At 41.5% G+C, this 23,082-nt stretch overlaps 3 protein-coding genes across 5 annotated transcripts in view; all 3 read right to left on the bottom strand.

Moving 5' to 3' along the window:
- Nucleotides 1-1,519: 1,519 nt before the first annotated feature.
- On the bottom strand, nucleotides 1,520-9,659 carry LOC113032661 (uncharacterized). 2 transcript variants are annotated; one of them, XM_080308236.1, is made up of 2 exons: nucleotides 9,388-9,659; nucleotides 1,520-7,687 (listed from the first exon to the last, which is right to left on the bottom strand). In XM_080308236.1, the coding sequence occupies exon 2, from the start codon at nucleotides 7,628-7,630 to the stop codon at nucleotides 4,205-4,207; it is 3,426 nt and encodes a 1,141-aa protein (XP_080164362.1). In that variant the 5' UTR covers nucleotides 7,631-7,687; nucleotides 9,388-9,659; the 3' UTR covers nucleotides 1,520-4,204. The 2 variants fall into 2 exon arrangements, with proteins under 2 accessions (XP_080164362.1, XP_026041467.2); XM_026185682.2 differs by lacking the exon at nucleotides 9,388-9,659 and adding an exon at nucleotides 8,027-8,174.
- An 863-nt stretch (nucleotides 9,660-10,522) lies between these two features.
- LOC113031946 (uncharacterized) lies at nucleotides 10,523-13,593 on the bottom strand. The gene is made up of 2 exons (XM_026184503.2): nucleotides 12,948-13,593; nucleotides 10,523-12,537 (listed from the first exon to the last, which is right to left on the bottom strand). The coding sequence occupies exon 2, from the start codon at nucleotides 12,500-12,502 to the stop codon at nucleotides 10,997-10,999; it is 1,506 nt and encodes a 501-aa protein (XP_026040288.1). The 5' UTR covers nucleotides 12,503-12,537; nucleotides 12,948-13,593; the 3' UTR covers nucleotides 10,523-10,996.
- A 2,042-nt stretch (nucleotides 13,594-15,635) lies between these two features.
- The window catches only part of LOC113032548 (uncharacterized), a 30,940-nt gene continuing 23,493 nt past the window's right edge, over nucleotides 15,636-23,082 (bottom strand). For both annotated transcript variants that reach the window (XM_080308237.1, XM_026185527.2), the window contains exon 2: nucleotides 15,636-19,083. In XM_080308237.1, coding sequence (XP_080164363.1) covers nucleotides 15,993-19,028 — 3,036 coding nt within the window. In that variant the 5' untranslated portion in view covers nucleotides 19,029-19,083 and the 3' untranslated portion in view covers nucleotides 15,636-15,992. The remainder of the gene's footprint in view (nucleotides 19,084-23,082) is intronic.

Raw genomic sequence — 23,082 nt, 5'->3', positions numbered from 1 at the left:
ATGTATTTGTCTTGAAATGTGCTGCCTCTTGGCCAGGACTCCCTTGAAAAAGAGGTCTTTGATCTCAACGGGACATTCCTGGTTAAATAAAGGTTAAATAAAAAATAAAATATAATGCTACATAATTATACAGTTTTTCCATCATTAATTCAAATCTTTTATAAATGAAGTGTATGTGACTGGTGGTAGGACTAAACCTAGATTATTAGCACTGACCTTTATCAACCAGATGTCTTTTCACACGCTGGTCAGATAACAGATTGTCACAGTGGGTTTAAAATGGCAGCAATTTGTTTGACTATCAACTGTTCTTCTGTTATTATTTGGTTGTGAAACACTATAACACCTTTAGTATATAGCTAGCATATAGCTGTTGCACCATGTAATACGATCTGAAAGGCATCTAATTGACAATGATCCCAAACATAATGCCAACGCAGAAAAAGCATACTTGGATAGAAAAATACAACAAAAAAATGAAACACTATCAGCCATAGACAGGCCTCCCCGGAGCCCAGACTCAACATTATTGATGCAGTGTGGAATCATCCTGAGAACAGAACAAAATGAAGTCAACAGCCAAAGAAGAGCTGTGAATGTCCTTCAAGAAGCCCAATCCTGAAGACGTCTTCAGACAATAAAGGTTGTCTAAGAGAGTTTAACCCTGTAAGAAAGAAATTTCTAATTATTTGGAACTGAGATGTTTATTAATCGTTATAACAAAATCCACAAAACTTTTTTTTTTCCCTATATCATGTTGTGTATGATTTATTTTTTGTATCACATTCGATAGATTGGCAACTTTTTGTTAACAAAAATGTTAATTTTAGACAAAAAGAACTTTTGTGCATAACATTTTGAAATTATATCAACTATTGATCATGTTGATGAGATAGAAGTCTCAGAAACCCATGTATTAAATATGATAGAAAGGCATTATAGGGTTAAGCTGTGTTGTAAAATAAAAGCGATCATACCAAATACTGATTTTCAAACTTGTTGCAATCGTACAAACTCAGTCTTTCCCATTCATATTTTTTGAAATATACATATTTCAGTAGATCTCCACAGATATTCTTCATTTTCCAAGCAAAACATAAAGAAATGAGGGTAAGTTCAATACTTTCACACATTATAGTATACCAACTTTTTTTTAAATCACACAATAATAAAAGTAGTATTTGGGTTTCAGTGGGATACATAAACATCAGGACTTTGCCCTTATCTTCCAGACAGTGGAAAAAAAAAGGACAAAGATACTGGTGTCCTTGTTATCTAATAACAAGGAAATGGTAGGTCTAACAATATTTTGAAGGCTTTTATTCCTCTGATGATAATTTAATACTTTTAAAGATGGTCAAATACTACAATTATAAGTTTTTGCTTTAAAATATTTTATTAAGACCCCTTATTAACTTAAATACACAAACTCGGTACCTATTGATCAATCTGACTTATTGCCTTTCAGTGCGAAAACATGCCGGAGAAGGCGATATAACTTAAAAATAAAGAATAACGATTTGATTACAAAAGTGATGTTTATTTAATTAAGACAAACTATAGAAGAAAATTATTTACAACACTGCAAGGTGTCCATTCAGAAACTGCTTTGAATTGATAATTCTTTAAAGCAGCGCTCCCCAACCCCCGGGCCACGGACCAGTACTGGGCCGCGAGAGGCTCGGGTGTGAAATTTATGGTTTTCAGGGTTTTTATTGTTAGCTGCTAATGAAGTTAGACAATTACACAGTGAATCCGCGTTTATTATTATTATAATTACGAAATACCGCAGTTTTTGTTTTGGTCGCATCATTTTATTTTGTTGTATTCATCCGCGGCCTTAAAGGCCGGTCTGTGAAAATATTGTCTGACATTAAACCGGTCCGTGGTGCAAAAAAGGTTGGGGACCACTGGTTTAAAGGACTCCACTGAACTCAAGCGTGACATAAACACAAAGCATGAAAAAGCATCTTTTCCAAAAGCTGTAAACAGTGATCGTCGTTCAACAAAACAAGCTTGGCTCAACAAATGAGGAGTGTGTGTTTGTCAGTATTTATTGAAAAACTTTGCAATAATTCAGTTTATCACACAGGCTCACAAAATGATTCACGAGTAAAACTGATAGTCACTCTTAAAATGTAAATACAAAATGCCAGAACACGTTATTGTTGTGGAACAAAACAAAATTGTAATCGGTACACTGTAACAGCCAAGAAAACATCTGCATGAAGTAGATTTTAATACTGAACCCACAGTGTCAATGTCCAATATGTTGTATTTACTTGTTAGTCAGTCAATCCATGCCTCATTAGTGGGAGCAGTACTGTGTCCCCCCCCACAGAGCACAGTGTATTTTCTCCAATTTGTAAAATGAGAAAGATGTAAGGCGGCAAGAATGTGACGGTTCAAAAGAATAGTGAATAATGTGCTCAAAAGCAAAACAAAATCCATCCAAGGAGCACTCTCTTTATGATTTTAGAAATTTTTACATCAAGTAAAATTTCTAAAATCATAAACATGTATCCAACAGGCCTATTTCACAGCAGCCATTTGACTTAAAATAGCAGCTAAACAGACAGGAAGCTTTAATAATGTGTTTAGATTAGTGACACCTGTCTCTCCCTACTATCTGCTGTGGCTGCTGCGAAATAGGCATAATGCATAATCCCAGGGTGGCTTCTGGTTAAACTGAATTTGACACAGAGCACTCGTATCAAATTTGCATGTCTCTCTTTATCTACATGTCTTCTGTTCATTTTATACGAATTTAATTACAGAATACTAAAAGGAAGGTTAGTGGCTTTTAGCCGCAGGCGTTGTCTAAACCTGACAAACGGCTGACTAAACGATTAGAGCATAACCTTCCAAGTCACTTGAGTGTCTAAGTTTCCCAGGTGTGCAACAACATTTCATTACCTTTATTCAAAGTTGTCTTGATGCATGCTGAATCATCCAGGTAAGGAAATCCCAAAAAGTTGATTCAGTTCATCTGGACGTGATGTTTTCAGTGTGACATCCAAGTGACTTCTTCAGTCTCAGCTGACTGCAGGTTTCCCCAACATATTAAACAGTACATTTGCATTTCCACAGCTGTTTTTAACTTGAACCTTTAACTGCTTAATAAACTTAAGAAAATGTACTTTGCATATTTGTCTTCTCTCATAAAATGAACCCAACGAAACCGGCATTGAGCTGAGACCCAAGAAGTCGCTTGGATTAGTGATGAAACATTTCTCCCACAGCTCTACGTCCAGATAAACATAATCTACTTTTGGGGATTTATCTAAAGCTGCATTTCCACCACAGGTTTCCCAAAGAATAAGGAACCTGCGCAGTAAATCAGGATGTTTTCCAGGGACCTGCAATATTTTAGAGTTTTGAGGAAATATTTAATATTTTGGGTGGCTGTAGCTCAGGTGGCAGAGCAGGTCAGCCACTAATCAGAAGGTCGGTGGTTCGATCCCAGGCTGCCTCCTGGCTGCATGCCAAATATCCTTGGGCAAGATACTAACCCCATGTTTGCCTGGTGGTCAGAGGGCCCGGTGGCGCCTGTGTCCGGCAGCCTCGCCTCTGTCAGTGCGCCCCACGGCAGCTGTGGCTAGAATGTAGCTTGCTATCGCCAGTGTGTAAATGTGTGTGTGAATGGGTGGATGACTAAATGTAGTGTAAAGCGCTTTGGGGTCCTTAAGGACTAGAAAAGCGCTATACAAATGCAGGCCATTTACCATTTGCCCTAACAAAACATCCTTTCTAAGCGGTATTACTGTGAATGGGGCTTCGGTTCACGTCTGCAACTACTGCACTTCTCACTCACATCACAATATGCTGCAATACCTCACAAAATATGTTCAATCTAACCTTTTGGATCCACTTTGTGATGACTGCATGTCTATTTAGTGACAAAGAATTGCGCGCTCACCTCCCTCATTTCACATTACAACATCAACATTTTAGTGTGCTCTACGCTGAAGTAGTGATCTGCAATATAGTGGCATGCCTAATTTGCCTAATCTTCACAGCTCTTTAAATCATGGTGGAAATGCAGACGACCAACAGTCTGAAGAAAGCTTTTTGTGCCTTGAAATTTCCTGGGACATTTGTGTGGAAATGTAGCTTAATACAGGATTACAAGGACCCCAGAGTGGAAAAACGTGATGGGCACAGAACGTCGATGGCCACTGAAATGTATTTTGATTTAAAATCATTACACCTGGCCTCTAGCGTGCTGCAAATAATGCTGATAAAGGTCTGAAATGGCTGCGTAGGAACTTCCACACACAGCACAGCTCACACCATCTGAAGGCTTTTCATTTGACATGCTGGCATTCTGAGTCACGTGTTTCTTCACAGTTCTTAAAGGGGTAATGGGTTTTCCAAGTCCATTTTTACCTACACTGTCACAACTGGCCTCTTTATCTTGCACTACGTTTGCCCTGCTGGGATGCTCAGAAGAATTACCCAAATCAGGATCCCGGCTTTGAACACAGGAAGTCACAATTGATTCTTGAAAAACCGGGTCTGGATATTTAGATAAGGGATCTGAGAGAGATTTAATTTCCTCAGAAGCCTGGCGTAATGTTTCTATGCCATTATTGGTGGGAGGGTTTAGCGTTTTCGTGTTTGACGGTGCATTGCGATCATCTACTGATAAATCAAAATCAGAGTCTTTGCGTATGTCTTGCGTTGAGGAATGGCAGAGCTGGTGACTAAACAGCATGTCTAGAGTTTTAAAGCTGCACCTGCAGCGCTCGCATTGATAAGGCAGAAACACTTTCTTGGGCCTGACTTGAACCCACTGGAACTCTGGGTGCTCACTCATGTGTTTTTTGTAAGGCTCTACAAACCGAAAACCTTGCCCGCACTGAGGACACGTGAAGCGGCCATCCCTGTGACGATGAATTCTCTGATGGTGCCACAACTTTTTCCAGCTTCCTAGTGTTTTACCACAGCAGGCACAGGTGTAGCTTTGACCTGGGGCGTGTGTGAGCATGTGGGCTCTGAGCCTGCCCATGTGTCTGAAGAGTCGCCCACAGTTTGGGCACAGATATCTCCTGGGATCTGATCTGTTGTCTACTTTGTTTAACTTTGACACTAGGTGTGAGAGACTGTGAGCTGGTATGACCGTGGACTGGAACGGTTTTTTCAAGTTGTTGGAGCGTTTCTTGCGGATGATCTGTGGCTGTTTCTTCTGTGTTTCACAGCTGGCAGCTGCCACCAGAGCTGAATTGTGCGCCGATGAGCACCTGAGCGCAGGCACTGTGTACTGAATTAACGACACAGTCTCCTCCTCCTTAATCGCAGAGCTGGAGGCAGTTTTTTCCACGCTGCACTGACTGCGATGGGCGTTGAATTCAGACAGCACACCGAACAGCTTGTCGCAGTACAAGCAGCGATAAAGCTTTGCGCCGGTGTGCTCTCGCATGTGGGTGTTGAACTCCTGCAAATGGTCAAAAACATTCTTGCAGATGTGGCATGTGTACGTTAGCGAAGGCTTTGGGCGTCTGTGTTCTTGCGCGTTGTCATCGCTTCCCAAAGGTCTACATGAGTGATTTTTTGCATTGCTGTAGTGAGTAAATGATTTTTCACAATGGGTGCAGTTGTAACGCTTCACAGACCAATGCGTGAGCTCGTGAACACGGAGGAAATAGGCCTGCCCGAAAGCTTTGCCACAGATGTCGCACTTATAAGGCTTCTCTCCTGTGTGGACTCGGACGTGTCTTATGAGCGCCGATTGAAATGGGAATGATTTGCCACAGTACTGGCAGACTTTTTTCTCTCTTTTTTCCACTGCTCTTTGCAGCTCCCTGCTGCTTTCCTCTGCTGGTTCTCTGCTCTGTTCCTCAGCCTTGCTGTTCTTACACTCCTCGTTCAGCTCGTGTGCGTGCATTTCCATATGTGCAGCGTACTCAGAGCAAGAGAATTTAATCTTGCAATATGGGCACTTCTGATATATGTTGCTCTTTCTGTGAGTCTTGAGATGAAGATTTAAGTTAGAGTTTTTGCTAAAACCCTTGCCACACTCTGAACACTTGAACGGCCTCTCTCCTGTATGAATGCGCTGATGGATGACGAACTGAGACAGAAACTTAAAAGTACGACCACAGTAACCACATTTCAACAGGGTTTTACCCCCCTTTTTAGTATAGATGACATTTTCGCCAACATTGGCGTTAGCTTCCTTTTCCTCATCACTGCAGTTTGTTTTTGGTTGGGTGTCACTACCCGCTTCGTGGTTCTCTACAAGACGCTCTCTTGGTAATAAAACCTTGTTTACCATCCTCCTCCTCTTACCACCTCTCTTGCGTCGAAAAACAACATTTGGAACCTCAGATTTAACTAAGGGAGTGGTGCTGTGCTGGGAAGAATTGGGGCTATTTGACCTGGGCGCAGGTTTTAAATGCTCCAGCTCTAAATTCTCAGCTTTGACAGCAAACGGGGCCCCAATAGATGTCCGCATTTGCTCAGGGGGAGTCAGGGTATCTGTGCTAGAGGGCTTTGGCAGCTCTGCATCTGCTGGAGACTCTGAGAAGTCTGGTGTTTCTGATGGTGACTCCTCGCTGCCATTTATGTCCAATGACTGATTTACTTTAAGGTTATCAGTCTGAGTTGGGTTTGGCAAATCAGATTCTTTCAAGCTGTCTGAAGGAATAGCTTCAGGCTCAGGCTGGGAATTCACCTCTGCTTTTGGTAATGCAGTTTTGTCTTGTTGCTTCTCCTGCTCTAGTCCTTCCCCAGAATGCAGTGGGAGCTGATCATCCCTCACATCTGAATCAGTCTCATGTTTGTCAGTGTCCAACTGTTTTTCTGTCTCTGTGCTTTTTCCGCAGTCTATGTCAGTGCTCAACGTCAGCAAGGCCTCCTGGGATTCATCCAGCTTGGACACTTTTGCTGGAAGTTGCTGATCAATTTGCAACTTAGTCCTTCGTCTCTTCACACCTTTAGAGTTGGATGTACGAGTACTTTCTGTAGTCCCCGCTTCAGTTTGTTTTAGATCCTCCTTGTCCTTCTTGCTATGAGATTCTAACTTATCATCCTGCATCAAAGTAGGTTGCTCCACCCTACTCCTCAGTGTTCGTGCAGGACTGCTAAACTTATTAGCATGAGAACCAGGAGCAGCCATAGAAACCTGGTTTTGAAAAGCTGCCATTTCTGATTTTCTTGGCCTTCCTGGTCTTCTTTTTGGCAGCAAAGGAGCAGCGACTTGTACGTTGTTATCCAGGACAGGCTGAGGAGCGGGCATCTCATTATGAGCCGCACTATTTATTAACTTACTATCCACAGCGTAAGGCAAATCGTCACTGTTGTGGTTTTCCACACTTGCTGGCAAAGGTATGGTGGTGCTAACTTCCTTATGCTGAACAGCATCTGCAGCATCTGGACCTCTTTTGTCTTCAGTCGGGGCTGGTTTGATTTTACGGGGTCTCCCACGTTTCTTGTGGATGATCACGGGCTTCCCTTGGCTGTCTATTGCAGAGCTGCACACGCTAGCAGGAGTCAGAGATTTTGCTTCCACCTCTGCCTGCGAGGGCACTGCCTCACTGCGCTGACAGTTTCTCTCACCAGCGCTTTCAGAGCTGACATGAACATCAGACTCCCGGCTCCCAGGCTGTTTCAACGCCGTCCCTTTCATTTTATCTCCCCGCCTGGAGTCCACGTCTCCCTCACTGCATGTCTTACCTTCGGGTATCTGTGGAAGTAAAAAGAAGAGTGAACATGAATGAATTAATGATTTTATTTTTTGTTGCACAAATCATTTGGAAAAGCATGTTTATTAAAGGTGGAAAGAATAAACACATGAACATGAATCATTTGCACATTTCAAAAACTATAGAGCGATATTTGCACAAATATATCTACCAAAACTGGTTCAAACTGGAAAACTAAGCGTGCATATTCACATATGCACAGATGCATGACTTCATAACACATCACATCAGACTGCGGTCTTCATTAGTGCAGATTTAAATGACGCTGTATACTGTAATAAACAGCACAAGCTCATCCACTTGTCTTTCTTACTGGCTACCTGCTTGCAGTCCGAAGAGGCATGATTGGAACTGCGAGGTTGAGGTGCCACAGAAGTTAACTCAGAGACTGTATTTTGGTCACTGCTTCCTCTGCTGAAGGACATTTTACTCCCCATGTCAAGAGTCTGTGGATTAAACAGCGACAAGGAGGTTGTAAAACGAGCAGCGACGCATAAAAGCAAAAACGCTTCGGGCTGGGGAGTAATTATTCCCAGGATGAAAAATAGAAAATTACTAATAAACTGCATGCCATGCCCATTTGTCGTGATAAGTTTAAAGTGGATGGTTGAACTGGGATCATCTCATGCACCCACTGACTATTTTTACAGATAGGGGTACCAAACTGCAAATTTATACTGGAGAAGTATAGTAAAGGCCATAACTGGATCACACACAGCCAAATTTAAGCTCAATAAGCATATGCTGCTTTGCAAAACTTCAAGTTTTCCCCAAAAAAGATGAGCAACCTTTTAAAATTATCTAAATCCGCTGGGAAAGAAGCAGAGTTTGCAACTGGTTTTACAGAGAACTGCTGAGTTTCATAACCTCAAGACTTGAAAATACACCTCTAAGGGGACTGACACCCTTTTCCCATTACATTTCCAGAGGTAAATCTAGAATTTCTTCTACAACAGTTATATAAAAGTTAGTCAGAAGCAGATGGACTTTGCCAATTTAAAAAAATAAAAACCATACAGCATCTTATAAATAATGATGTATCATTACACAACTGCTTACAAGCTATTTATCTTTAGGTATCAATAGGTATCTTTAGCATCAATAACAATACTCTGTATGACAATATTTAAAGCTCATCATCTATCACCAACAGTTTAAAGCGACCGGACCCGCAGAAACATGCACACTATCCAGGCTCAAAGTAGATTCACTGCAGTTTGCAAAAGCACAGGGCATATGCATTAGATGTAACAGAAGAAATCCAGCCTAGCTTGACAAGATGTGCATGGTTGCTATTGTTATCCTGCCTTTCATCTCCACTGCAGGAACACTTCATCTGATGGAGACTTTGTGATGCTCACGAGCTGCTGACTCACATTTAAACCCCCTCTCAGACACAGCCGTGCCCCACTGGCTCACTTCTATAATGTTTTACAGCATTTACAGATTTAAAAAGAAACACGGCTACCAGTTATCATTCAAAGCTACCAAAGCCGTGACTAACAATGTGAGTTAGGCGTTATCGTGTGCTAGGCCACATCGCTAGCTCCGATAATTTGACATCACAGGCCACACGAACCTTAAGCATTAATCTCTACGCCTGCTCACACAACTTTCTTTACAGCAAGTAACGCATGTGTAGTTCATCTGTGATGGGTGATAGTAAACACAAAGTGCTTGCCTGCGTGGGAGAGAGTCAGAACTGGTTTCTGCGTAGCCATGCGCTGACCGCCGCTCAAACTAGAACTAGCTAGCACTGGCTAACTCAAGCTGTGGCTACGAGGCATTTTGGACGCCCTTTTCTTACAGGGATGCACTGATCTAAGAGCTGAGCTGTTAATGTGGGCCTCGCTTTTTCTTCTTTTCTGAACAGTTTGCAGAAGTGAATCAGTCTGTATCCACACACAAAGCAATCTGAAAAAACTGTTAATTAAGCCGAGCGCACAGAGCGCGTAGTTAGAGTGCTGTGGGAAATTTCGGAACTCCTCATGGGGAAAACTTTAAAAATTGTAATCAGAACACGCGCACACAAAAACAGCAGATTTGTTCTGTTTGTCAATATGTGTGTGTTGCTGAGACAATTAGAAATGTTATAAACAAGAAGCGTGGAAGGCAAAAAGACATACATTCATTTAGCAATTAACAATAATGTGAGTATGCCCAACTCCTACTCGTTCTGCAGTTTTAAGTTTTCGCAGGGAGTCCGTGTCAGATGTGCAAGCATCAAGTATCTCAATGTACACCCAATATATATCCAGTTTGGCATATGTTATCTTAACACATAGGATTCAAATTGACGCTTCTATTACACACAGACAACAAGTGAACTCCGCATGAGCGCTTCTGCAGCATCTTTGATTTTAAGGTATGGATGTTACCTCATAATGAATGGACGCACTACGTCGCTTTGTTTGTGCTTTGAAACAGCTCCCTCTGCTGGAGAACCACTAATGACAATGAAACTGTCATCATTAGTTTGGTGGATACAAAAAACAGGCAATTTTAAGAGTGGAGGCACAAAACTTGATAAAAATTAAGAAAAAAAAAACAACCCCTAATACACTATTAATATACCTCATTTTCAGACAGTATCTTTAAAATATCTATAATGAATTATTTTTCACGTTTGTATGTATTTGATGTACTTTTGTGAAAGATTACCAGCGCTTTACAATGCAGTATTAAAATATGCAGGATCTGATATCCTCGTGTCGTTTCCACATCATCATAATAAATGTTGTTCCAGGTTCAACATTGCAAGTGACCAATCACATTGTTGTGACGTAATACTATAAAGTGTCGTGAACACAAAACACTGAGTTTGAAAATATACTTTAATACATTATATATTGTATTCTTAAAAGTCTCTACAAAGCTGGTATGAACACACTGGGCATTTTGGCCAATCCCCACAGCTTCACAACACATTCTGATCATACTAAAAACATAAAAACAGAGCAAAAACTATAATAGTGCCGGTTAGGGCACCAAACATGATTCAACCCCCACATACGTACATTTTTTTTTCATCTTCTGCAACCACCACAGAGGTACCACCTTCATACTTTTATAAATTCGAAATGCATTAACAAAAGAAATCGAGGTGAATTAAAGATGCATTTTTATTATCACTACTCTCTATATCTTAAAACAGTCTTGAGCAAACCAGGAAGCATCATGCTCCTGTGCAGTGAACTGAGCAGATTCCTTTCAACCAGGATGTCGCCATCTCTATGCGCTTGGTCCATATTTTACATGACATGCAGACTGGATGTGCCTCACTAGTTTTGTCAAGTCTTGATTGGTACAGATGACATTACTTGGTAAATCATCTCAGCAGGTTTGTCTGGTCCGCCTTCAACGATGTAACAGTCATCATCGCTATCTACTCCCGTGTTCCCGTTGACAGGCCCTTTTTCCAAGTTTACAGTCAGGATTTGGCTCTTCTTCACATTACCAGAAGATGGTATAATGCATTTCCTTTTGCCATTTACCTGAGCAGGAACTTGGCTTGCCGCTGGCATCATCTTTTTGAACTGCTGCATGCCACCTCGCACGTGTTGGGCCATAAACTCCCGTGCTTTGACACACTTGTGCCTCTGAAGGAGTTGAGCAGATTCAAAAGAAATATGACAGACTCGGCATGAGAAGCCACTTGATGCAGAAGACACCCCTGCAGAGTTTGTGGGCATCTTTAACTGCAAACTAGGATTTTGAGTCTGAGGCTTTGATGGAAAGGACACACCGATGTTGGATGCATTCTTAAACTGCAATAATGGAGTGACACGTACCCCCTGTTTGGTAATGAAAGGGACACTCTTAATTTTCAAGATGGAGGTAGGGGGCAGTTCACCAATATTCTGATTTGTCACCTGCAGAGAGGAAGTAGTTGGAAGACCCAGGGCGCTCAGAGTCTTTTCCCCACTTGTCACGTTCATAGTCTTGAAACCAAGTGGCTTTGCTGTGACTAGCCTGAATTTGGATCCGTTGTTTGATGAGTTACATACATGGTAGCGAGGCACAATCTTTTTGTTGGAGAGCAGCAGCCCACATCCTATGCAGCCCGAAATTTTGTCAGGAACATGAAAGTTGTGGTGGGAGATGAGTAAGGTCTTTGAGAAAAAACACTGCCCACACTTACCACAAGAGTATGGCTTTTGCTTGTTAAACTTGCGCACTGTTGGAAGCAACACAACTGGCTGATAAAGCGTCCAGACATCCACTGTCGGTGCGCCAACATCTGCGAAAATATTCTGCATGTCTGTTGTTGAGGATGCGGGGTTTGGGAGCACAGATGCTTGTGACATTGATGGGTACAACTCAGGCACTTGTGAAATTTTTGCAGGCTGCACGCAAAGCTGCGGCACACACACCGACGCACTGGGTACCTGCAGCACAGGAGTCACTGGCAAAGAAACTGGGGGTGCACTGGCCTTTGTCCAAGCATTGGTCATTTTAGGCGTATTCCAGATTACCTCACCCTTCTGTATCCTTTTAAGTTTCTCCTCCTCCTCTATGCGCTTCTCTATCCTGCGGTTCCGTATGGTTTTGTGATCAAGCACTTGGTGCCCGGGCTCGTGCATAGTGCTGTGCTCCTGCATGTGCTTGTACTCAGTAAACTCGGTCCCGCAGGAGCAGATGAAACTCGCGGATGAACACATATGCTCCTCCAGGCATTTCCTGTTTGCAAATATCTGCTCACAGCTGAAGCAAAACTGCCCTCCATTCATCAGGTCTGTGACCAAGTTGTAATCCAGGGTGCTTTGCCTTCCTGTCTCCATCCTCACACTGAGCATTAGTGTGTTCACTGCTAACGGGGAGCACGCTGGTCCTGGTAGAAGAAGCAGGTTTGAGAATAAATATGAATCACAAGCAGTGTACGGAACATCACCTTTACCTTCTTTTTACATGTTTAAAATGCATTTGCTGTTCGCCTATAAAGGAAAGTCCAAACTTCTGCACAATTACTAGCAAATCACTACAACTTTGAAAGGAAAACCAAATTATTAGGCGGTGAATTATTCACAAAAATGCACTGTACACTTGAGACATCTGGAGGGTAAAGCACCTTAGCTAGCAACACTGTAAAATTAATAACGGCTTTTTTTTTTTATCTAACGCGCGCTTCCTTTGCTACATGCCTAGCATGCTAGCGTTAGCCTCTGCTACATCACATACAACATCATTAGCTCATTCCAACATGAAAACGAAACCGCTGCCATCCCAATAGTAAGGCACTACCTTGGAAAAGCTGCAAACTGTTTGTCTGGTGTCGTTTTGCGAGACATTAACAAATGGGCTGAGTCGCCGGTATGTAGCACAAATAGGTAGCAGTTAGCCTGTAACCACACCGAACAAACAAGAGGGAAGAAGGGGAAAAAAGAAGAGAAATCCTCATCTTCTTCTCTTAAACATCACACGCTGTTATGTTGCACTAGCGCCACCAACTGGGAATCTTAACGCATTCACCGAGTATAACAATAAAAATCAGGAAAATCAGAAAATCCCCCAAAACATAACAAAACAAAACAAACAAACAAAACCAGCAATAAAGTTTTAGATACCCTATCTTTATTCAATTTACAGAACAAACCGAAAGGGTGTATGTAGGCTGATGCTAAAACACCTCAAGAAAATCAATTCAACTACAACTCACCTCACCTTTTAATCAAGACAAAAAGAAGAAAAACAAAGAAATAATAGATCACTGATGTCAAATTTACAACTACAGATGAACTCTTTAAATCTAAAGCATCTTCGCAGTAAACAGTTATCACAGTACTGAATAATTTTGTCTGGGAAGCCTATTAATTTCTTCTTAAATGGTGCCATATTTGGTGATTTAGCAGTAGAGCTGAGCACGTGGGCTGTGCCTGTGAAAAACTTGCCAAATCTACCAATACGAAACAGCTTCTGGATATTAAGTGGTAATTATCTCTTGTAGGCTTTGTCCATAATTTGAATCATGCTGAAAACTACTAATCTATCATACTTTGTTTATTTCAATGTATTTATTGAATATATATATTGGATTTGTTGACTCACTGTAGGGTTTGATAGTTGTTATTCATATGGTTTCAAAATAATTATTTCTTTATTAGGTTTTATTTATATAAGTAAAAAGTTAGAAGTTTGTCTCAAGTTTCCAAACACATCTACACATTAAATTATATATGGAACTATATGAGAATAATCTAAATACACAGTGAATTTATTTGTATATGAGGTCTTCAACTTTGACCATACTGAACTAGATTTGGACATTTAGGTTTAGATACAATTTCTATACAATTTACAATTTCATTTTACATAAACTAAGTTCTTAGTTATTGCCTGAAGAACTTTGACAAATAGTTTGATAAAGAGAGATTTTGTTGAAATCAAACTTTACAACAACAAAGGTTCATAAGTCAAAGCTTTACTCCTTTCGTTTCAGTATCTTTTCCATTCTTTCATAATATTGCTAATATTTCCTTCTCCTTAAAAACCCCAATACTGCTATAATGGTGTAAAGAATAATTTACTGGTATACTTAGGACCTACTAGTATCAAGTGAACACCATTTAAACACCAAAGCCTACCTGTTGTTGCTGACTATGTCCAACCCTGTGTGACCACAGTGTACCCATATTCTGATGTCTGCTTCTTGCAGAATAACACATCACAAAGTTTAAATGATCTGAAACTGGTTTCTTGAACATGGCAGTGAGTTCACTGCACCTTTGGGATGTGGGAGAAAAGGAGATTCACATGATGGATGTGCAGCTCAAAGCTGCATCACACAGTTGCTCCAGCAACTATGATGCTATCATGTCAACGTGGACCAAAATCTCTGAGGAATGTTTCCTGCACCTTGTTGACTCTGAGACAAAGAAATAAAGCATTTCTGAAAGCAAAAATGGCTTCACCAAAAGTACCTAATAGTGTCTGGTGAGTGTGCGGTAAGACCTTTATCCATGTCACTAGCTCAGTGAGACCTGTACATTTAATCCAGCCTAAGTGAGTCTTACACAAACAAGTTAACACGAATGTTATTAAACCTTCCAACAGCAGGCACAGCCTGTGAGTTTTACTTAAACTAATACCTATACTGATTGTTACTAATCTACTTTTGCATTTGCTGCAGTTTATGTCAGTGAATTGTAGATTTCACGCTGTAAAGAAAAACACTGACTTACAATGTTCAATCCAGACCTTGGAAATGGCAGCAGACTCAGTGCCACTTGCTCTAGAATGTTGCCTTGGACACACAGATATTAAGCACTTCTAATTCTGCTAATGAGGGTCATTTGATAAAGTTAAAATCTCCTCAAGTAGGGATTAAATAAACTGCTTGAAATCCCGTTTGTACAGCTTTTGAGCACTGTGCTCTCAAGTGTAGATCACAGCATTTTAACTTTACTACACATCCACATCATGTACTTTTCATTTGTCAACCATGTTGATTTATTCTGATTACCATTATACCACAAACACTTTAACATGGCCTGTTCAGACAGCAGCCTTGAGTCCAGGTAATTGTGGCTGGATTGAGCTCCTCCATTGTTTTTTTAGAAAAGCTGTAATGCCTGGTAAGTAAGCCACTTAGTACTTATGTAATATGAAAAGTGAGCTATAACTGACCAAAGATTAAGGAAATAAAAAAAATGGGAGGGAAATTGGTATTCTCTCATAAATATGCAAATCTCAGATATGTTTTCTTTCTATTGGGTACCTACAATTTAAGTATGAAGCAGCAATCTAATGATCTTGGTACATCACATTCATGAAAACCTTAAGTTACAGAAATATCAATACAATACTCCAAAAGACCACATAGGATGATGGAGGTGGCATAAAATATCAAACTGTGACGACATGAAGTAAGCACCCTTTACTTGATAAGGTTTGGTCAATATACTTAACATGTCCATTGAGAGAGTTCACAACTTTTCTGTTTCACATACTGGTATCTTTATTAACACCAAGAACAACAACAAGCTACAGCACCAACCCGATGATAAAAGTTTGGTTAATAAAATATTCAATCATTTACAGGCTACTGAGCACAGGGAAAATAAGGATCAACTTAGTAAAACTAAAATGTGTAGTATGTCTGTTTTGTTTTTTAAACATTTTTAAAGAGGGTTAAGCTACTATCGCACTTTAAAAAAAAACATCTTATGTAGCTGTACAACATCCTGTAAAGTTTAAAAACAAAAAAGCAAAAAGAACACAGTATAAAAAAAAAAGAGCTCATTTCTTAATCCAACACTCTCAAGACAGACACAATTTTAAAAAATGTTGTTAAGATGTAAGCTGTTCTTGTGGTTTTGGATTTATGTCCCCAGCCATGATGCGATGAATCCTCCTGCGGTGGTTTTTGAGTGATTTCAGGTTTGGGTACGTACCCTGGCAGACGTCGCATCGGTACGATTCAGACTGTTTGTGAGTCAGCAGGTGTTTCTGCAAACTCTCCACTGTACCAAACCAGCGGAGGCAAACAGGACAGCGGACAGGCTTGATGGCAGGCTTGCAGGCACCGCTCCTCTGGTGAAAAATCAGACTGATGGTGTTTGGAAAGTCAGCGTTGCAGTGGGAACAGTGCACACTTTTGGGTGGGCTTGCAAACTGATTTGTAACCCGTGCACCTTTGCATCGATTCCATGATATGTGCCTTCGGAGGGAACAGCGAGTTGCAAAAGTATTCCCGCATCGTGTGCACACAATCCTCCCCTGCTTCTTTGGTGGATTTGGTAGTGGCTCTGGGTGTGATTGCTTCTGTGGAGGAGGGTGCACTGACTGAACCTGCTGCTGCTGTTGCTGTTGTTGTTGCTGCTGCTGCTGCGGCGGTGGAGGTTGCTGCTGCTGAAATCGAATCAACAGTGGTTGTGATCGCTGTGGCTGTAGTCCCTTCAGTAACTGGTGATGAGGATGCATGTGGATCTGCAAATGAACTTCATAGTCTGCCCAGGAATTGACTGTTTCTCCACAAGTTGGACAAGTGTACGATTCTTGAGCATGCTTCTGCAAATGCTCCAAGAGAAGTCTCGGAGACGTAAATCCAACCCCACACTCACACGTCACCCTCCTTGGAAGTACAGACGGCAGTGACATGATGCCCCAGTTTCCTCCATCATCCTCCTGGGTTTGACTTGCTGGCTCTGCTGATCCATTGCCTGGCAAGCTCGTCTGCACAGTCCCTCTTTCCACATCTGCCATGGTTCGTTGAAACTGACATCTTTTTCTATGAACCATCATGTTATCTTTGCGGTTGAAGGTTTTCCCACAGACAAAACAGGAAAACATTGGTTTGATATTATTGGCATTCAGTGTAACCAAACCCTGACTACCACCCTGTGCTATAGCTCCAAACCCACGTGGCCTGAAACCACAGAGTCGCAGGTGGCGCCTCAAAGTTGAAGCACGGCTGTAGGTTTTTTGACATCTGTTGCACGGGTATCGTTTCACTCCATCCCGGACGAAATAGCGCAGACCATGTTCGACTGAAAAGGAGTTCTTCGCTTCATCATCAACACCCTTCTCTGCAGAACTGAACACCTGCGTTTCATCATCCAAAGGCATCGTCCACTGCCCTTCGTTACTACCGTCACTATTGGCTGCTTCTGCATCCCAGTTATTTTCTTCTCCTTGCTGGAGTGAAACGCTACACACAGAATTATCCTTGTGCTGCTCCATCACTGGAGATTTCAGGGAGAATGGGGAGAAGTTCTGTGCTGGGCGAGCCCAGGCCAATTGTGAAACTGCAGACTGCTCTGCATTTGGAGAGGTCACCTCTACCTTGATACGGCCAGTAACTTCCGTGCCCACGCCAATGCTCTTGGAATTTTGGGATGCAGCACTGACTTCATCCACACCATCACTGGCAATGCTTTTAGTGGACTGCAGTGCTAGCATCTTCTGTATTGAGGGATTGATCTGCTGAGAGAGGACTGACCTTGGACCTTGGCACTTGTGTGTTTTGAGGTTCCACCTCCGTGCATAGCTGTGCTTGCACATTGGACAGAAGAAAACCTTTTTCGCATTGTTGAGACTGTGGAACGGCACTATTTTCTGTGCAAATGGAAACTTGGATTTTAAAGCGCTTGATGGCGGTAGAGCCCTGTTTCCGAACTGAGGGCACACATGATTGTCAGGCAAAGGCAGTCTCCCAATGATCAGCTGTTTGCATCGACGACAACACTTAATCCTCTCTTTTTTGTGTAAAAAATGATGCTCTGTCAATCTGTCCAGGTTCTGAAAAACCCTACGACAGCGGCCACACTGGTATTTCCCATATGTTCCGCTACCAACAGGATCCATGAGCTTTTGACGAGTCTCGAGAACTACAACAGGAGATAAAGTCTTAGTCAGAGAGACAACCCTCTTCTTACTGGACTCAAGAATTCTGCTAATGGATGGAGCCTTTGTCTTTATATCGGGTTTTGCGAGGAGTCGCCTCAACTGTGCAATAGACAGATCATTGATTGGCGCCGCTTCTGTTTTTGATCCTGGTGTTATATCCATGGGTACAGCTTCCTGCTTGGGGATAACTGTGTTTTCGTTCTGATCCTGACTCTGAGGAAGGGGTAAGTGTTTCATGTACGCTGATGCGAGCAGCTTCATAAGGATGTTATTTGTGGGCAAATTCTCTCCTTTTTCACAGCTGCGGACAGCATTTGTGTTCTCCTCGAAATTAGTTTCCTCTACAGTCTCTGTTATTTGCTCGGCAGTGGATGGCATGTTCTGAAGTTGCTCCTCACTATCATTTTCAGGGGGAGCACACTGGCCTTGAGGATCGGTTACTATGGCAATATTGTCCTCCAGGCTTACATCTGCTTTTTGGGCTGTTAAAGTAGGTAATTCAACAGCTGGGGACTTGGAGGTAGAGGGACAAGCAAGGGCCAAACTGGACTGGGTTACAGGAGTGAATGATACATGCTGGGTTGGAAAATCCTTATTGCAATCTGTTGCACTGGGGAGAACAATGTTACTATCCAGGGGCTGCAGCAGCTGTATTTGAGATATATGTGAACGTTTGTGCTCCAGCATAAGACCAAAGTCCTGAAATTCCTCTCCACAATCACAAATAAAGAAAGAAGGTGTAGGGCTGTCAGGCAAGAGTGTTGGCGAGCTTAGGTGCTCGATGGATGAGTCTGTACTTGCAAACGGCGTTTCATGTGGGCTGATGTTAGGCTGGGTTGGAGGAGGGGAGGTGACCTTGGAGGGTGGGCTGGCATGGGTTGCCTGATGTACTAGCAATGAGGCCAATCCAGTAAAGGTGGCTGAACAAGCCACACAGCGATACACTTTGGCAGCATTTCCCTGTAGCCCAAGCATCATGGCAGCCAATTTACCCTATGAGGCAGGCAATCAGGTGGTCAAACAGGATGGATTCCTGTAAATCACACAAACAACATGAACAAAAGGATGTCAGCAATAGAAAGCAGACAGTCTCCGTTTAAAAGTATACAACACAAGCACACATATTTATTTCAATTAATTCCACAGTTAAATGTGTTTTTTCTGAGTACTGATGCCAGGGTTCCCCAAGTGTAGAGCAAACCCTGTGGTTTGGCAGACCTACGGTGACCCCCAAACCGTTTGAGAGTACATTTTCACACAGAAAAAAGGCAACTGAAAAAAAAAGTAAAGTAGATTTAAGGAGGAAAGTGTCCGTCAGGTATTAGTCTGCCAATTGCAGATTACAGAAGGGTAGAGCCTTTATCATTGTATGTAAAAGTGGTCAACTATGACTGGATAATCTCTTGTTAATATAGCTTTGAAGAAAATTAATTCCCTGGAGTCTGTCTGTATTGTGCCAATTAGCATTATAGCAGGTGTTTGTGCGACAATAATTTAGTGCAACATTAAATTGACCCAGCAGAAACCCGAGTAAAACAAAACAACAATAAGGAAGCAAGAATTCTAAGTTTCCTGCTACCCATAAACCCTTTGGAGAAATTATAGAGAAACATTTCCCATACACACTAAGCCTTGAGCTTTATTTACCTATGTGTATACAAATCACCTTAATTTATGCGCATAAAAAAAAAAATGCAGAAAGTTTTGCATATGACCACTGACCAATTTTGTTTGGTTGGAGAAAAGCAAAGTCACTGATGCAAAAAGCCAACAGAATGTCCCATCTTTGTTCACAATATATATATTAGGGGTGCAACGATACACAATATTCACGGTTCGGTTCGATACTTTGGTGTCACGGTTTGATATTTTTTCGATACAAAAAAATGTTCATGCCTTTTTAATTTGTCATTTATTAAAATTATAAATATATATTTTAACTCAAAAGTACAGTTTTTAAATTTAATGTTGCTGAAACAACAAAATAATTTAAAAAACAAATCTATCTAATTGAGAAATCACTCATCTTTGGAAAAGAGAGTTTATTACAGAGAAATGGCTCTTTCCAAAATAAAAGCTATACTATACGCTTCTTCTGGGCTATATTCTCAGCAGCATATTAAATATATCAGGTCCCCATAAGGAGAATCATGTGCTAATGGCTGTCTAAATGACTTGGGTAAAGTTTGTAGCATGCGTGCTTGTTGTTTTTGTCTGATTCCACTTGTCTTTGCACTAGGATGATGTCAGCGTAAATGTGCAGTCATATTCGTTGTGTTCCCACTAGTGCTGTCAGTGTTAATCTCGTTAAAATGATGTCAACGCCACAACACGGCAAATCTCCGTTAACGAGCTACCGCGGATCGCCCCGTGCATGGGGCTGGACGGCCAACACCTTAACAAGCTAACTGTGCTAATGCACTAGTTCCCACCAATGTAATTGAGCATTGCGTGGCACATCCAACATACTGTTTTACTTTTGTCCATGACGCGCTTACCTTCAGGGTCATATGTCACATGAAAACCAAAATAGTTCCAATCGCCAGATCTGAATGAGGGTGGGGGAGGTTCAATTTGCCATGTTGCAAGGAGAGCTTAACTTCTGTCTCGCTAGCTTGCCCTGCGCTCAGTGAATCTGCGTTCGACTACTCCGCCTAGGCTGCACTGTCGAGCGCAGATCCACTGAGTGCTCAACACAGACAGCATAGTCAGAAGGAAGAGCGCAGGGCAAGCTAGCAAGACAGAAGTTAAGCTCTCCAGATCTGGCGTTTGGAATTATTTTGGTTTTCATGTGACGTATGACCCTGAAGGTAAGCGAGTCATGGACTAAAGTAAAACAGTATGTTGGATGTGCCGTGCAATGCTCAATTACATGGGTGGGAGCTAGTGTGTTAGCGCAGTTAGCTCGTTAACGTGTTGGCCGTCTAGCCCCATGCACGGGGCGATCGGCGGTAGCTCGTTAACGGAGATTTGCCGTGTTGTGGCGTTAAGGTCATTTCAACGAGATTAACCTGAAATCACTAGTGGGAACACAACGAATATGACTGCACATTTACGCCGACATCATCCTAGTGCAAAGACAAAAACAACAAGCATGCTACTAACTTTAGCCGAGTCATTTAGACAGCTGTTAGCACATGATTCTCCTTATGCTGCTGAGAATATAGCCCAGAAGAAGCGGATAGTATAGCTTTTATTTTGGAAAGAGACATTTCTCTGTAATAAACTCTCTTTTCCAAAGATGAGTGATTCCTCAATCAGATACAGGGCTTGCAATATCGCTAGCCCGACGTCCTGGGGCTAGCGATTTTTTTCAGTCGGGCTACCAAAATCTATCTCTGCCCTGCCCGTCGGGCTATTGTAGGAAGAAAAATATATGTCAATGCTTTTGCATTCTTTCATAAATGTAGCTGGGTAATTATGTCATTGGCATCGGTGAGCCACTGTCAATATGTGACATATTGAAATCGCGTTTGAATTTGCGCTTGTTTTTTTGCTTTCACTTTGCAATCGCGCGAACTGTGTATAGAGAGCGACAGCACTGATCTGTGAGTGATGAAAATTTGTGCACCAATTCCTCTGACATCGTCTTATTAATCGTTAGCTCACTATGCAAACATGACAAGTGAAATCTCCCGCAGCTTAAACATGTGAGAGGTTGATCGCGCAGAGAATCGCTGAGCTTATGTGAGTGCGTGTGTAAAAGCAGCAGGATATATATTTCATTTCTTCTGAGCCAAATAAGACAGGTCAGGGTGAAGAAGTGACAGCCAAAGAAAAGCTTACCACAAAACGGAGAAGTTATGACAAATGAGACTATAAGGCAAAAAGAAAGTGCAGCTTCATGGTTTCATGGACCTAAGAATTTCTGTGGCTGCAATATGACGAGCTAAATAACCAGGGCTGCACATAAGTGGTCCGCAGGTGCGCATTCGCTGTCAAAATAAAAAAACGCGCACAAGGGTTAGGGTTAAATTTAAAAACTGTACTTTTGAGTTAAAATATATATTTATAATTTTAATAAATGACAAATTAAAAATGCATGAACATTTTTTTGTATCGAAAAAATATCGAACCGTGACACCAAAGTATCGAACCGAACCGAACCATGAATTTTGTGTATCGTTGCACCCCTAATATATATATATATATATATATATATATATATATATATATATATATATATATATATATATATATATATATATATATATATGAATAAAAGGGAAAAACAAATAATATAGGAAACACTATTAATGAGGCCCATTGTCATTTGGGATGTTAGTGACTATGACCAAACTATATTAATGCTTTATCATGTCTACTCCAAAAAAAAGCGATACATTTGAAACCATAAAAAAATACGTGGTAAAAGACACGCTTGGACAGAGCTGCCTTTTGCAGAGGTCTTTCCTCCCAACACCTCATTCTACAGAGCAGATGAAGCATGCCCTAGATTGGAGGGACTGCAGAAGAATCTATCAGGTCTTTCTGCAGAAATGGGATCAGGTCCTCAAGCTACAGACTGACCCTCATTTCCACTGGCATGATGAGGTGCATTTCCACTTACTCCTGACAGCAGGAAAAAAATGTGCAGACCTGTGATACTGTGATTCTGCCTCTGAAGCATGCCCAACTGGGAGAGCCTCAACAAAGCTGTGCGGCTGAGCAAAACCAGATGGCTGCATGTTTGGTCATGCGATAAACTGCACTCACTCACAGCCACTCACATGTAATGCAAATCAACACAGGTCCCATCATTAATTTTTCACTACCCAAATATTTTTAAAAAAGAAAAAAAAAGAAAAGGAAATCTCTTAGCTGATACAGATAGGGTGATAAATTAAAGGAGAAACCAACATAAAGTGTTCTATGATTTGCAAAATGCAAAGTGATGGACAGTGTCCGGGGAGGAGACAAATCCTTTAGGGTCTCTGCATCAGGAAGGGCATCTGGCATTAAAATCTGCCAAGTCAAACATGGATAGCTACCTGCTGTGGCAATACAGGAGTAGCCGAAATTGGCTGAAAGC

Source organism: Astatotilapia calliptera, chromosome 11 (assembly GCF_964374335.1).
Source record: "Astatotilapia calliptera chromosome 11, fAstCal68.1, whole genome shotgun sequence".
NCBI classification, from domain to species: domain Eukaryota; kingdom Metazoa; phylum Chordata; class Actinopteri; order Cichliformes; family Cichlidae; genus Astatotilapia; species Astatotilapia calliptera.
This window is presented reverse-complemented; position numbering and strand designations above follow the sequence as displayed.